At 40.4% G+C, this 16,014-nt stretch overlaps 1 protein-coding gene across 3 annotated transcripts in view; it reads right to left on the bottom strand.

Annotated features, from left to right (window-relative positions):
* Positions 1-16,014, bottom strand: part of LOC120526304 — a 196,800-nt gene that overhangs the window by 157,373 nt on the left and 23,413 nt on the right. For all 3 annotated transcript variants that reach the window (XM_039749428.1, XM_039749429.1, XM_039749430.1), the window contains exons 2-3: positions 12,078-12,416; positions 4,329-4,406 (exon numbers count right to left, since the gene is read on the bottom strand). In XM_039749428.1, the coding sequence (XP_039605362.1) occupies positions 4,329-4,406; positions 12,078-12,416 (417 nt within the window). The remainder of the gene's footprint in view (positions 1-4,328; positions 4,407-12,077; positions 12,417-16,014) is intronic.

Raw genomic sequence — 16,014 nt, 5'->3', positions numbered from 1 at the left:
ACACTGGATACAAATGTTTTCCTGAATAGAACAATGAAACAGATAACAAAGCATTAAATAGAATAAAGAACAATAAACCAGAGTAAAATACTAAATTCAATACTAAAAGAAAAACCAACAAATAACCTAATTTGTGATATAACAGACATACAAATTATCCTGAGCGCCTGGACAGAGAGGTGAACTGAAAGAAAGGGCAGAATGTTAAGTTAAGTTAAAAGCCTTCCTAAATAAATGAGTTTTAAATTGTTTTTTAAAAGAGTCAGGTGATCTAATTAATGGAGACCACCAGTGGACGGCCATTTTCAGGTCTCTCGGGCTCGAGGTGGGCTACACAATCACATTTACAGAGTTGTCTCTGACCCATTCCTGGGTTGTCTTTGCGGAGAGCAGCCATTTGACGTATGTGAGTGCACGGGCTCACGTTTTAACCCTGTTTGGAGACCCAGTCTTTGTTTTTTGAGGTCCTCTTGCTCTGAGGCGCAATGGCAGTCTGGGTCTCCCATCTGCCACACCTGACATCCGGTCTCTTGGAATGTTAGAAGCCACAACTGTTCAAATTGGTTTGAATCCTACCTGGCAGGTAGAAAATTCTTTGTGAGTTGTGGTAATCACATCTCAAAGACACATGATATCCGATATGGTGTTCCACAAGGCTCTATCCTGGGTCCACTGCTCTTTTCGATCTACATGCTTCCATTAGGTCAGATTATCTCAGGTTACAATGTGAGTTACCACAGCTATGCTGATAACACACAGCTGTACTTATCAATAGCACCTGATGACCCCGACTCTTTCGATACACTAACACAATGTCTGACTGGTATTTCTGAATGGATGAATAGTAATTTTCTCAAACTAAATAAAGAGAAAACTGAAATCTTAGTAATTGGCAATAATGGATACAATGAGGTTATCAGAAATAAACTTGATGCACTAGGATTGAAAGTTAAGACGTAAGTAAAAAATTTAGGGGTAACTGTTGACTGTAATCTGAATTTTAAATCGTATATTCATCAGACCACTAGGACAGCATTTTCTCACTTAAGAAACATAGCAAAAGTTAGACCTCTTATATCATTGAAAGATGCTGAAAAATTAATTCACGCTTTTGTTTTCAGTCGTCTAGATTACTGTAACGCACTCCTCTCAGGACCACCTAAAAAAGACATCAATCACTTGCAACGAGTGCAGAATGCAGCTGCTAGAATCCTAACTAGGAAAAGAAAATCCGAACACATTTCTCCAGTTTTAATGTCACTACACTGGTTACCTGTGTCATTCAGGATTGACTTTAAAATTCTGCTTATGGTTTATAAAGCCTTAAATAATCTCGCTCCATCTTATATATCGGAATGTCTGACATCTTATATTCCAAATCGTAACCTCAGATCTTCAAATGAGTGTCTCCTTATAATTCCAAAAGCTAAACTTAAAAGAAGTGGTGAGGTGTTTGGCCTTCTGCTGTTATGCACCTAAAATCTGGAATAGCCTGCCAATAGGAATTCACCAGGCTGATACAGTAGAGCACTTTAATAAACTGCTGAAAACACATTACTGTAACATGGCCTTCTCATAACTTCACTTTAACTTAATCCTGATACTCTGTATGTTCAATTCATCATAATAACTATTCACAGTGGCTCCAACATCCATACTGACCCCTACTCTCTCTTCTGTTTCTTTTTCCGGTTTCTTTGTGGTGGCGGCCTGCGCCACCACCACCTACTCAAAGCATCATGATGCACCAACATTGATGGACTGATAGCCAGAAGTCTACATGACCATCATCATCAGGTCCTTCCATGAAAACCCTAAATACAAAGAGGACTGTTTGACTTATGTTAGGTAGATTGCCCAGAGGGGACTGGACGGTCTCTTGGTCTGGAACCCCTACAGATTTTATTTTTTTTCTCCAGCCTTTGGAGTTTTTTTTTTGTTTTTCTGTCCACCCTGGCCATCGGACCTTACTTATTCTATGTTAACTAATGTTGACTCATGTTTATTTTTTATTGTGTCTTCTATTTTTCTATTCATTTTGTAAAGCACTTTGAGCTACTGTTTGTATGAATATGTGCTATATAAATAAATGTTGATTGATTGATTGATTGATAAGTAACCTTGAGACTTGGTTCAACATACTTGCTACTTTCTTTCATACTCGGGTCAATAATTTATTGAACACCCCTCATAACATTGATCAAGAGAATTAGATACACCTGAGCCGAAGGCTCTGAATACTTTTATCAACGTGATATTTCATTTTTTAAATCTTTTAATAAAATTTGCAAAAAGTTGTATTGTTGTCCGCATATTGATTTGGCAAAATTTTACACCGGATGCCCTTCCTGACATAACCCTCCCCATTTATCCGGGCTTGGGACCGGCGCAAAGAAACACACTGGTTTGTGCATCCCCGGTGGCTGGGCATCAGTAAGAGTGAAAGGGAAGGTCTACGGGACGGTAGTGAGACCAGCTATGTTATATGGGCTGGAGACGGTGGCACTGACCAGAAAGTACCAAAAATAAAAATTTATGTATTAGCATAAATAGACATAAAAGTAATTAACAGCTTCTGAAGCATTAGATTTAGTGTAAATTAGATATGTCAAGCAAATAGTTAAATAAAGGCATTAGTCATATTTCAATAGTTAAGTTCAATGCAAAATTACCAATATTAGGAAACTTGGAAACATAGAGCAGGAAGAGAATGACGTACAGAAACTACCCGAGGATAAAAGAAGGGGGCATAAGAAGAACACGTTGTTTGAAGGCCAGGAAGCAAGGAATGATACCAATGATGAAATACAGAAAATGTTGATGGTCATGGTAGGCACGTGAGAAGACAGCTGGAGTAGTGAGTCAGAATAGACAGCAAAGGCATTGTTTCAAACAAGGTCAAGCTGGTAAGAAATGATTATATAAACTATGATTTTTGCTTCTTCGGGGCTCGACTCGATTTTACCGAATTGGGTTGAGTCCGTGTTATTGTTTTATTGCAATAAAGCTATATACTCTGTTTGCCCACCCTTTGCTTCGATAAAGCAGGAGACAGAGCTGGAGGTGGCAGAGTTAAAGATGCTAAGATTTGCATTGGGTGGGACGAGGATGGACAGGATTAGAAATGAGGACATTAGAGGGTCAGCTCAAGTGGGACGGTTGGGAGACAAAGTCAGAGAGGCGAGATTGTGTTGGTTTGGACATGTGCAGAGGAGAGATGAGGGGTATACTGGGAGAAGGGTGCTAAAGATAGAGCTGCCAGGGAAGAGGAGAAGAGGAAGGCCTAAGAGAAGAAATATGGATGTGGTGAGTGAGGACAGGCATGTGATGGGTATAACAGAACAAGATACAGAGGACAAAGATATGGAAGAAGATGATCTGCTGTGGCGACCCCTAACGGGAGCAGCCGAAAGGAAAAGAAAATTTGCAAAAAGTTTTAAAATCCTGTTTTTGCTTTGTCATTCTGGGGTGTTGAGTGTTACTTGATGAGTGGGAAAAAAATGAAGTTCAATGATTTTAGCACAAGGTTGCACCACACAAAATGTGAAAAATGTGTAGGAGTCTGAACACTTATTGAATGCACTGTAAAATAATGAAGGGCCAGGTGCAAGGACCACTGGAGCATTTCAGCTCATTCACCCCCCTTCCTGTGGAAGGCCCGTGTGGTTGTTCGATGGCATGCATGACAGTAAGTCGCTCCCTAGATCTCGACACCTGACAATAAAGTTCCTTTTTTAAACAAAATAATTCCACAGAAGACAGCACTCTATGTGGAAGGGGTTCTATAAAATCAAGATTCATTAATTGGTTGATCTCAGTCTTAAGTGCAAAAAAATTAGGTGGACAAACTGAACGTTGCAAAAATAAAATAATACAACAGTCTCAAAGAAACCTGAATAATGCAATTCAGGTTCAGGATTAAAAACATGTCTCAGTAGCATCAAGCACAAAGTAGGAACCAGGACTGGATGTGGCGGCCTACTTATGCCCACAATATGATGGGACCAGTTTTAGAACTGCCAATTAACTTAGTGTGCACGTCTTTAAGATGTGGAAAGAAAAAAAAACATGCAGAAATTGGCAGAGCCTGCTAACTCCATATGTACAGACACCAGGCCAATGATTAGATCCTAAGGTGTTGGATCCATGAAGCATCAGGGCGAAACACTGCATCACTTTGACGCCCCCAGCAATACATGAAAACCCACACTCAGGATAGTTGAGGAAAGGTGACTAAAAAGTGCTGGAACTGCATCTGAGTAGAAACCCCAGGATAGCCCACCTTGCACTCTCTCAGGCAGTCTCACCACACCAAACCCGTCTCATACCTGTCTGGTTTGAGGCTTTGGTGGCATCCATCCTCCTCCTGGAGACTTGTGTGGTCACTTGCGTGGTAGTTGAGGGAGCTGGAGTCAAAAATAAGAGAGTAGAACCAGTTAGAGCAGCCCGCTTGGTTATGTTAAGGGTTCAATCAAACATGAGAACAGTTTGCAGGATTCTGACCACTCAGCCATGCATAGCTTATCAATCTGTTCACCTAAAACTGAGAAAAAATATCATGCTGTTGCATTCTGAAGGTCTTCCAATGTGTAATCATCCACCCACTGCTTGGTAATTTATTCTACATATCCATTGTTTTCTATCTGAAGGAATTCTTTTTTAACGTTTGTGTGAAACTTCCCCTTAAGTAGTGTTCATTGCTGTCCTAAGATAGATAGATAGATAGATAGATAGATAGATAGATAGATAGATAGATAGATAGATAGAAATGAAAGACACTCTATGATAGATAGATAGATAGAAATGAAAGCCAGAAGGCACTATGTGATAGATAGATAGATGTGAAAGGCACTATACAATAGATAGATAGATAGATAGATAGATAGATAGATAGATAGATAGAAATGAAAGACACTCTATGATAGATAGATAGATAGAAATGAAAGCCAGAAGGCACTATGTGATAGATAGATAGATGTGAAAGGCACTATACAATAGATAGATAGATAGATAGATAAGTGAAAGGCACTATATAATAGATAGATAGATAGATAGATAGATAGATAGATAGATAGATAGATAGATAGAAATGAAAGGCACTATATAATAGATAGATAGATAGATATGAAAGGCACTATATAATAGATAGATAGATAGATAGATAGATAGATAGATAGATAGATAGATATGAAAGGCACTATATAATAGATAGATAGATAGATACTTTATTAATCCCAAGGGGAAATTCACAAGATCTTGTGGATGTAACAGCTGGCCTGTGTGAGCTTGGCCATGTTCATAAATGGGCCACATGATGGGCTGGTGCGACTGTTGTGAGCAGTAGAGGGCACCACTGAGCCCCCAAACCCCAGACCCACAAGACCCAACACAAATCTGGGTTCAGATAAAGGATTTTTAATCCACACAACTCAGAAATAACAATTACTACAGCCAGTATACAGACTTAACCCAGCTGTGGTACCATAGGGTCTCTGTGACCCCACTCCTCATTGACCCGTGTTTTTTTTAAACTATCACAATTAGTGACCTCGCCCTTCACATATATTTTCGTAAGGCCTTCCTAGCAATGTGACACACGTTCGCTAGTTTTTGTGTCTTTCTGTTTATTTTTTATTTAAGTTTATTTTCGTTCAGGGTCAAATGGACCCCATAGTACCTTCCATGTAATATACAGTAGGTGTTCTTCTCTTATTTTGAGGTTCTGTGACATGCACAGCGTAACACAATGACAAAAAAACAGGGATTGTCCCACGAAAACGTTCTGGTGTATTTAGGTGACCTAAGCGACATCAACAGTGAACTTGAGGATGATATTGAAGATGCTTTGCGCTGGGATGAAACCCAATGAAGAGTCAGACTCCCACAGTGAACTAAGAGGAGCAAGATGGTGACAGTTAGGCCTGCAGTGATGTAAAATAATCAGAAACTCACATATGAAGTGTTGTGCACTATTATTTCGATTCTGTAATACGTTTTCTGTCTATCTCTCTCTCTCTCTCTCTCTCTCTCTCTCTCTCTCTCTCTCTCTCTCTGTCTATCTCTCTCTCTCTCTCTCTGTCTATCTCTCTCTCTCTCTCTCTCTCTCTCTCTCTCTCTCTCTCTCTCTCTCTATCTCTCTCTCTCTCTCTCTTTTTGCCCTCCGGTGAGTTTCGCTTGCTGCCTCCTGATTTTGACTCCATGAGCTATGGCGCCAGGCTCCTTTTAAGCTGGACCCGGCAGTACTTCTGGTGGCACATTGTCACTTCCGGGTTGTATGGAAACCAGGGAGGTCTTCCCTCGGCAGCCCCCTCTGTCCTCACCCAATCACTCCTACAAGGCTGATCTTCTGGACTCCAGTTCTTATGCAGCCCTGCGGACGTCCAAACTGGGACTACTTGCCAGGAACACTGCCACCTATTAATCTGGCGGATGAACTGCTCCCAGGCTTCCAGCTCTCACCATTCCATCCTTCCTTCCGGAATCACAGACAGAACAGGAATTATAAGTGCCCTGGCAGGGCAGTGCCCACAATCTGCCCATCCATCCATTAGGGCTTGACAAGAAATCTTCTTCGATCCTAGCTGGAATGACCGTCCATTCTCCTGGATACTTACACATCCCAGGGTTGGTCCCTGCCTTGCACTAACTTGAACTGGATTATATTTGTTGGAGAATATTCCAGGGATAAAAACCTTTTGGAATAACCTGATGTTCTCCAATAACTGTCATAAAATGTGATCAGATCTTCATCTAAGTCACAAGTTTACACAGACAGAATACACTTACGCTAATAACAAGACATGAAATTCTAATAATTTCATGTCTTTACTGAGCACACCCATCAAACATTCTTAGTGTGCTGTGGAAAAAGTAAGTGAACCATTGGGGTTTAATAAATGGTTGAACCCCCTTTGCTAACATTAACTTCAAACAAGAGCTTCAGGTTGCAGCAGATCAAACCTCCACAATAGTCAGGAGGAATTCTGGGCCATTCTTCATTACAGAACTGCTTTGGCTCAGCCATATTCTTAGGGTATCTGGTGTAAGATCCTGGCTCTCTTGAGGTCATTCCACAGCATCTCTAGTGTGTTAAGGTGTAAGGTCCGACTCTGCCACTTCCAAAGGTGGATTTTCATTTTCTGACACCATTCTGTAGTTGATTTACTTTGATGTGATGTGTAGGCTCCTTGTCTTGCTGCATCACCCAACTTCTACTGAACTTCAGCTGGCCGACAACCTTCCTGACATCATTCTGTAGGATTCCTTGATACACTTTTTAACATTTTAACATCCATTGTGTCAAGTTGACCAGGACCTAAGGTAGCAAAGCAGCCCCAAATCATGATGCTCCTCCACCGTACTTCATCATTGTGTTGGTCTGCTGTGTCCTTTTATGCTACGTATTCTTGTTTTCTTCTTCTATTCAATTTAGTCTTAGAACAGAACTGTGAACCCTAACCTTCCACTCACTAACTGACTTAAGCAGGTTTGATAACAGAGTTAAAATAATATTAGTTTACAATAGGAAATAATAATTAAAGATATAAAATATAAATCAGGTGGCACGGTGGTGCAGTGGGTAGCGCTACTAGGAGACCTGGGTTCGCTTCCCGGGTTCGCCCTGCATGGAGTTTGCATGTTCTCCCCGTGTGTGCGTGGGTTTCCTCCCACAGTCCAAAGACATGCAGGTCAGGTGGATTGGCAATTCTAAATTGTCCCTGGTGTGTGGGTGTGTGTGGTGGGCTAGCACCCTGCCCAGGGTTTGTTTCCTGCCTTGCGCCCTGTGTTGGCTGGGTTAAGGTTAAGGGCCTTGTTCAAGGGTCCAATGTAGTAGAAAAACCAATTTGTGACGTTTAGTCAAACCAAGAACACTCACTACTGTAGGAGGTAGGACTATCATGGTCAAAGTCAAGAGAAGACTCCATGAAAGTAACAACAGAGGGGATACCACAAGGTGCAAACCACAGGTACACCTCAAGCATAGACAGATTAGACTTTGCCAGAAAATATGTTTAAAGAACCAGTCCAGTTTTGGAACAGTTTTCTTTGGACAAATGAAACTAAAATTAATATGTACCAGAATGATGCAAAGAGAAGAGTATGGAGAAGACCAGGAATGGCCCACGATCTGATGAATACCACATCATCTGTGAAACATGGTGGAGGCTGTGTTATGACATGGACATGCATGACTGCCAATAGAAGTCGGTCACTGGTGTTTATTGATGATATGACTGCTGGCAGAAGTATCAGGATGATTCTTGAAGTGTTGAGGGCTGTACTGTCTGCTCAGATTCAGACCAATGCTCCAAACCTGATAGAACAAGGCTTCACAGTACAGATAGACAATGAGCCAAAACATACTGTGACAGCAAACCAAAGGCTTTTCAAAGCAAAGAAGTGGAATATTCTTCAAAGGTCATGTCAATCAATTGACCTCAACACAACTGGATGTGCATTTCACTTGCTGAGGACAAAACTGAAGGCAGAAAGTCCAACAAACAAGCAGCACCTGAAGACAGTGGCAATAAAGGCCTGGTAAAGCATCAAGGGGATGGAAAGCCAGCAGCTGGAGAAGGCCAGGGGTTCAGATTTCAAGCAGTAATTGACTGGAAAGGACTTTCAACCAAATATTGAAAATTCTGATTATATTTATGATTATGTTAGTTTGTCCAATCACTTTTGAGGCCCTGAAAGTGTGGGACCATGTATAAAAATGGCTGTCTTTTCTAAATGGCTCATACAATGTTTTTGCTACATGCCTTAGATTAAAAACTGCAAGTCTGCACTTCAATCACATCTTGATTGCTTCACTTCAAACCCATTCTGGTGCTAAAATTATGAAAATTGTGTCTCTGTCCAAATACTTAGGGGTTTAACTGTAGCACATTTTCATACAATGTACCTCAAAGATGTCAAGTTAAAAGAAAAGGAAAACAATTAAGATTAGGCAATAATATAAAAGAATAAGTAACAAAGAGAAGACAAAATCTATACCATCTAACAGATAAATAACAAGTAAAAGAGTTGCAACCTTACAAACTATATCACGAGAGGAATAGAAAGGCAACAGGAACTCAAATAAGCACTCGTTACAACTGAGGTGTGCAGAAGAGCATCTCTGAACACACAACACGTCGAACCCTGAGGCAGGTGGGCTGCAGCAGCAGGAGACCCCACTGAATGTCACTCCTGTAGACTAAAAACAGGCAACTGTGGCTACATTTCACACGGGCTCACCAAAATTGGACAACAGAAGATTGGAAAAACATCACCTGGTCGGATGAGTCTCGATTTTTATTGCAGCATTCAGATGGTGGGAAGTTGGTATCAACAACATGAAAACAGGAATCCATCCTGCCTTGTATCAATAGTTCAGGCTGGTGGTGATGGTGTGATGGATATTTTCTTGGCACTTTATGGGCCCCTTAGTACCAACTGAGCATCATTTAAATGCCACAGCCTACCTGAGTATTGTTTCTGACCATCGCCATCTCTCTATAAATGCAGTGTATTCATCTTCTGATGGCTACTTCTAGCAGGATAACCCGCCATGTCACAAAGCTCACATCATCTCAAACATGACAAGGAGTTCACTGGACTCAAATGGCCTCCACAGTCAGCAGATCATAATCCAGTAGAGCACCTTTGAGACGTGGTGGAATGACAAATCTGCAGCAACTACGTGATGCTGTCATGTCAATATGGAGTAAAATCCCTGAGGAATACTCCTAGAACCTTGTTGAATCTACGCCATGAAGAATTTTGACAGTTCTGAAGGCAAAAGGGGGTCCAACCGAGGACTAGCGAGGTGTGCCTAATAAAGTGGCCGGTGACTGTAGAGTGATGGTAATCCTTAATATTTTATGCTGTCTGATGGGTTTTCCATTCAACTGTTTCACATTTAACAGTTAATTTGTTTTGTCTGATTACTTGTAATAGCTAATGTTATGTTTATTATTTATTTTAAAACACATCTTCATATTTAAATTGTAAGATATCATAAATACTTTGGACACTTTGACTCGTCTCTGTTATAATTAACACATCTTTAAACATTTTTGTAGGGTTTTCCTGAATGACTTTTCAGTAAATAAGTGTCCATTGAAGACTTTTGCACATCCGAAATAGAACATTCGTTTTTCGTTTTATTGTGAATATAATTGCCGCTTCGACGCAGCACAGTTTTGTCATGGACGCTGTTATTGTGGGAGCAACAGCTTCAGAAATTGTGACATTGAGGTAGCGATCTATCCCAGAACCACCCAGGAATGTGCAACACATGATGTCACTGAAGCGACAACATAAATAGCAACTGTGACAGTAGGGGGCAGTAGTGCACCCTTGAACCCTCAGGTACAACTCCAGACACCAGGTCAAAGTCCAGAACCTTTTTATTTTGTTCTTCCGTGCACCAAGCACCCTCCACACTACTCTTACAATAAACCACAAACACTATCAATAAAGTCTCCTCCTCGCCCGGACACTTAGCCACCCTTCCTCCCAGCTCAGCTCGGTGTCTGGACTGAGGCACCGTCCTTTTATAGCCCCTGACCCGGAGGTATTCCTGTCCCGACAGTCCATAGTTCCTTACTCCTTTCGGGTCAGGGCAATCAGTCCTTTTCTTTAACCCGGGAGCACGTTGTTCGTTCCTGTCACGTGACCATGACGTACTCCCGGGTCATAGGGCATAAAAGAGCCCATAAGCCCCCCCACAGCGACTCCTGGTGGCCCCCAAGGTATCCAGCAGGGTTGTGTAAAAATACTACAAGGTCCATAATGCCCTGCTGGACCTCGGGGCATGATCCTGCTGTCGGGAGAGCTCCTCCTGGCGGCCTGGGGGTGCGGACCGGCATGGAAAGTCGGAAATCCTCCACACAACACAGGCATCCTTATGTGTCTGAGTTTCAGATAAAAACAGCGTGCTGGGCAAATCTAACTAGTGCTAAAACTGGCTTTCCAGTATTTGAATTGCTTTGTTTCTTTCGACCTTTATTATTTTTTCCTTGTATTTAAGACAATCAGTTTGCATACTATAGTATTGACTCCAGCATGAACTCTCAACTACATTCTGATCTCCTGACCCCATTCATTAAAAATCTCGCTATCTCGTTCAGACAATCTTTAATTGGATCTCCACAGTGCTTATAAACTTACTCTGAGCCAGTTCCTTACAACAGCCACATTTAATGTTCTTGCAGGTGTGAGAGTGCTGCTCACAAATCCAACTTTAAGCAAAATAGCCCACACCAGCTGACTGGTCTACTGAATACCATCACAGACGTAGACTTACGTGAGGGGACTCGTGTGAAGGGAACAGGGGGGGAGCACTTACCTGCCTCCCAGCCACTGAAAAATCTTCCTTTTTTTGTCCTTAGATCTGAAGAAAATGAAGAAGCATTTGACTGAAGACATCCCAAGCACTGCGATTTAGGGGCTCTGCTGAACAGCCAATCGGATTGCATTTCAATCTCACATGACTTACACACCAAAAACTTCTAGAAGGGTATATTGGCTGTGGCTCACGGCACTAAACAAAACTCCTGCTACACATGATAGTCGCTGCTACTCCTGAGTTAAATAACCTCCCAAAGCCTTCACCCCAATGTAAGGTTTGTTTTATAAGAACGAGGTCAGACACAACTTGAGAAAGATCCACATGACTGAGTATGTAAACGGTATTAGATATGTGAAATTGATTGGCTCATTAGCAGGGCAGAACTGGAGAGGTCTGCAGCTAGACTCTATTGAGAAAATGACTGGGAAGGAGAACAGTGGCCACACCTCCAGCCCCGCCTCTGTCCTCTGGTCCTCTTCTGACCAATCAGAAAGTCAAAGTTTAGTTTAGGACCTAGAGCGCTGAAGGCACATCAGTTTAGCAGAAGAACTGTGATTGTTTGCTTTTCATCTTTCATTTGAGTAATCTTTGCTATTTATCAGAGATTCCTACTGTTGTTTATATACTCTACTTTTCTCAGTTTTTAAAATACAAAAGATTAAATAACACATTGCTTTAAGTTTAACCATAATAATAAAACATGTTTACTGTCCATTCCCTGTAGAAGTTAGATTCCTACCTTTTGTGACAGTTAGATGGACTTTGAATTTCTCATCAATGCCCAAACGAATATCCACTGCACAGATGTAGTCCCCAGTGTCCTCCAGTTTCAGGTCCTTAATAGTCACAGTGACGACATATTCTCTTATTTTGTCAATCATGGAGAATCGCCCATTGTTGGCCTCGAATGTGGGGTGCCGAACTCTCGTTAGTTTCTTATCAAATATGCCAGAGGAATCCTTTGCAAAGTACTTGTTGTTGTTGGCATGTGCCCTGTCATATCCGCAGTCAAAACTCACACTTCCACCTTCAAAGCCGTGCACCCTCTTCTCCTTGGAATGCGCTGCCGCACCTGGAACTGAACAAAAAGAAATGAAATTGGTTAACTTGGGTTATGGGATATACCCTAGCCAGTCAGAAGAAGACCGATGGAGCATCAGGATGATGTCTACCTAAAAAACAACTGGTGAATTTCTTCATAGAAGGATAGCTGGCTTCTCAATGGCATAACAGAAGTCAGGCCAGTAAGGTGGACAGGCTTTATGTGGGCTAGACGATGAAGTCTCTCACCCTCGCTCGTATTTCAATAACTGGAGGGGAAACCGATGCAGCTTTATGGCAATTTTAGGTTAGGCAGGGTTTTCAAATGCAGCATTATGACACTTTTTATTCATAGCTGCTACATCTTATAACCTTAGGGAGGGAAAGATCAGGTGTATCTCCCTTTGAAACTGTGCAAAGAAAATAGACCCGGCTTTAATAATTCCAAACACTACAGTACTCATTCTTTAAAGGAAAACTCCACCCCAAATGATCGTTTCCTCAGCTGCAACTTACTCCATATTAATTGTAGTGAAGGTCGAGAAAAAACTTTTAACTCATGTTCTCAAAAAAGCTCCTGATACAAAAGTCTTCAATAGAAACTAAGCTTGAACAACAGTAAACACAATCCAAACAATCCACTCAAATAATTCGGATGTGAGTATCAGTAGGCTTTGTGCCCTAGGGACCAAGTTACCCAAACTATTCTATAACATCCATCCATCCACCCATCCATTATCCAACCCGCTGAATCCAAACACAGGGTCTGCTGGAGCCAATCCCAGCCAACACAGGGCACAAGGCAGGAACTAATCCTGGGTAGGGTGCCAACCCACCGCAGATTCTATAACATTTCAATAATTATTTACCACTCTGATGCTGATCTTTCTGATCATAAAATAGGTCATAATGATAGCAAATAACGAGGCGAATTTGTCATTAATTGTAGAACTATGGTATTTGAGGGTTCCTCTAGAGCAGGGGTCTCAAACTCCGGTCCTGGAGGGCCCAGTGGCTGTAGGTTTTCATTCTAACCCTTTCCTTAACTAGTGACCTGTTTTTGCTGCTAATTAACTTCTTTTGAATAAATTGTAATTGACTCGCTCTTGAAGACTGAGACCCCTTAATTGTTTCTTTTTCCTTAATTAGCAGACAAACAATAGTGAGCTACAAAATGAGCCAAAACAGGACCATCAAACTGTGTCCTTCATACAATATCTGAAAATAAAGAAAGGTGAAGGTCTCAGGAATGTGGATCTGCTCAGGTCCCCAAAATACTTTAACAGAGCTCTTAGAAAAGAGAAAATCCAAGCCAATGTCAAATACGGCCTCCTGTATCCGGCAAAACTGAAAGTGGAATGGCAAGGTCATTTCTATGTTTTCGCTAGCAAGGAGGAGGCAGAAAATGAGTTAAGAAAGCTGATCCCGGGACTATTCTGATACATAATTGTGAGTCATGGCGGTAAATGATAAAGCTAGGATTAATAATCTACTGTCTGATCTATTTGTTTTAAAATACGGGTTTTTTTTATCAGCATATATTCTCATATTCTTATTATTACTTACTTATTATTATTACTTACTTATTACTTATTATTACTTAGTATTACTAGGGCGCTAAATGTTTATGTTTTATTGTGCTTAATTACGTTTTCCTCCTCTTTTTTCTTTTCTAATTATTTCATGTGTACCCTAAATGAGACTGTTCAATATCATACCCTTGGTTTACTGTTATTGCTATTACTGCATTAAGACTTGTTATGCTTGTTTTGGACACATCTTTAACACCATCACCTGGGTTTATTATCTGGGGATATCATCTTAATGCACTAAAATTGCTGAAGATTATATGTATGTGTATGTGTATGTATGTATGTGTATATATGTGTATGTATATGTATATATATATATATATATATATATATATATATATATATATATATATATATGTATATATATATATATATATATATATTAAGTGCAAAATTCTTTTTTTTTTTTCTTTTTCCTCTTTTAAAGACTATATTGGTAACAGATATCTCTATCTTTTAACCTTAAAGCGCCACTGCATGGGGGCTTGATGTGCTTTGGACGTGCTCTGTCTCTGGGTATGTCAGAGGACTGGGACTGCATGAAGTGGGTTTTAGCCTCACCTGGGGAGGCAAAAGGGGGGGTGGGGGTTAAGGGGAAGAGAAAGAGAGCAGGCTTGATCTATATCTAATCTATCATCTCAATCTTTATAATTATAACTATCAACGTAATAATAAGCTGCATGGCAACAACTCTTGGGGAATAGGAAATTAAGACCTAAACTATTTCACTTCCAGTTAAGACTATAAATGACATCAAAAACTCAGAATCAGTGTCTCCATGATGGGACAGTTAACTTCGTAAGCTGGAATGTTAAAGGCCTGAATCACGAATTAAAGAGAAAGAAAGTACTTTCTCACCTAACAGGTCTAAATGCTAAAATAGTATTTTTACAGGAAACCCACTTACTAAGTAAGGATCAGTTCCGGCTGCAAAAGACTGGACTGGCCAAATGTTCCATTCTAGTTTTACAAAGAAAACTAGAGGGGTGGGAATTCTCATACATAGAACAGTACCATTTGTAGCATCAGATGTAGTATTGGATCCTGAAGGGAGATATGTGATGGTCATGGGAGACTTATCTAACTGTAAAATGATTTTGATAAATGTTTATGCACCTAATGTTGATGATAAGGAATTTATACAAAATTTATTTGCATCCATTCCCAATCTGAACACTCATAAACTTATAATGGCTGGGGACTTTAATTGTGTTCTAAATCCACTTTTAGATAAGACTTCCTCCACAGGGGAACGCAACTAACACCGCAAAGATAATTACAAAGTTTATAACTGATCACAACTTATCAGATCCCTGGAGGTTTTTAAACCCAAATTCAAGAACATATTCTTTCTACTCACCAGTACATCATTGCTACTCAAGGATTGATTACTTCTTTATAGATAATAACTTCTTGCCTAAGATTAAATCTTGTAAATACGATGCTATTGTTATTTCAGACCATGCTCCGATGATCTTGGAGCTGAAATTACTAAGCCCCATACACTCACCCCGCAGATGGCGGCTCAATCCGCTTCTATTAGCTGACGAGAATTGTACTGAATTTATATCCAAACAAATTGAATTCTTTCTAGAGACAAATACATCCCCTGAGATCTCTGCAGGAATACTCTGGGAAACTCTTAAGGCCTTCTTAAGAGGACAGATTATCTCATATCTTTCCCACAGAAATAAATCCGAAGCGAAGAAAGTAGCAGAGATAAAAAGCGAAATTACTAAAATAGATGAAGAACATGCCAGACTACCAAGCGAGACTCTACATAAGAGGAGGCAGGCTCTACATTCAGAATTAAACCTCTTGACAACTAAAGAAACCGAACAACTAATTTACAAATCCAGACATCATTATTATGAACATGGAGAGAAAGCTAATAAGCTTTTAGCGCAACAAATTCACAAGCAAGATGTATGCAACGCAATCTCGTAATTACTAACACGAATGGAGATAAAATCATCGAACACAAAAATATAATGTACACTTTTAGAGACTACTATAAATCCCTATATACTACTGAGTTTAAAG

Source organism: Polypterus senegalus, chromosome 3 (genome assembly GCF_016835505.1).
Source record: "Polypterus senegalus isolate Bchr_013 chromosome 3, ASM1683550v1, whole genome shotgun sequence".
NCBI lineage: Eukaryota > Metazoa > Chordata > Cladistia > Polypteriformes > Polypteridae > Polypterus > Polypterus senegalus.
Note: the sequence above shows the minus strand (reverse complement) of the source record. Positions and strands in the feature narration are given on the sequence as shown.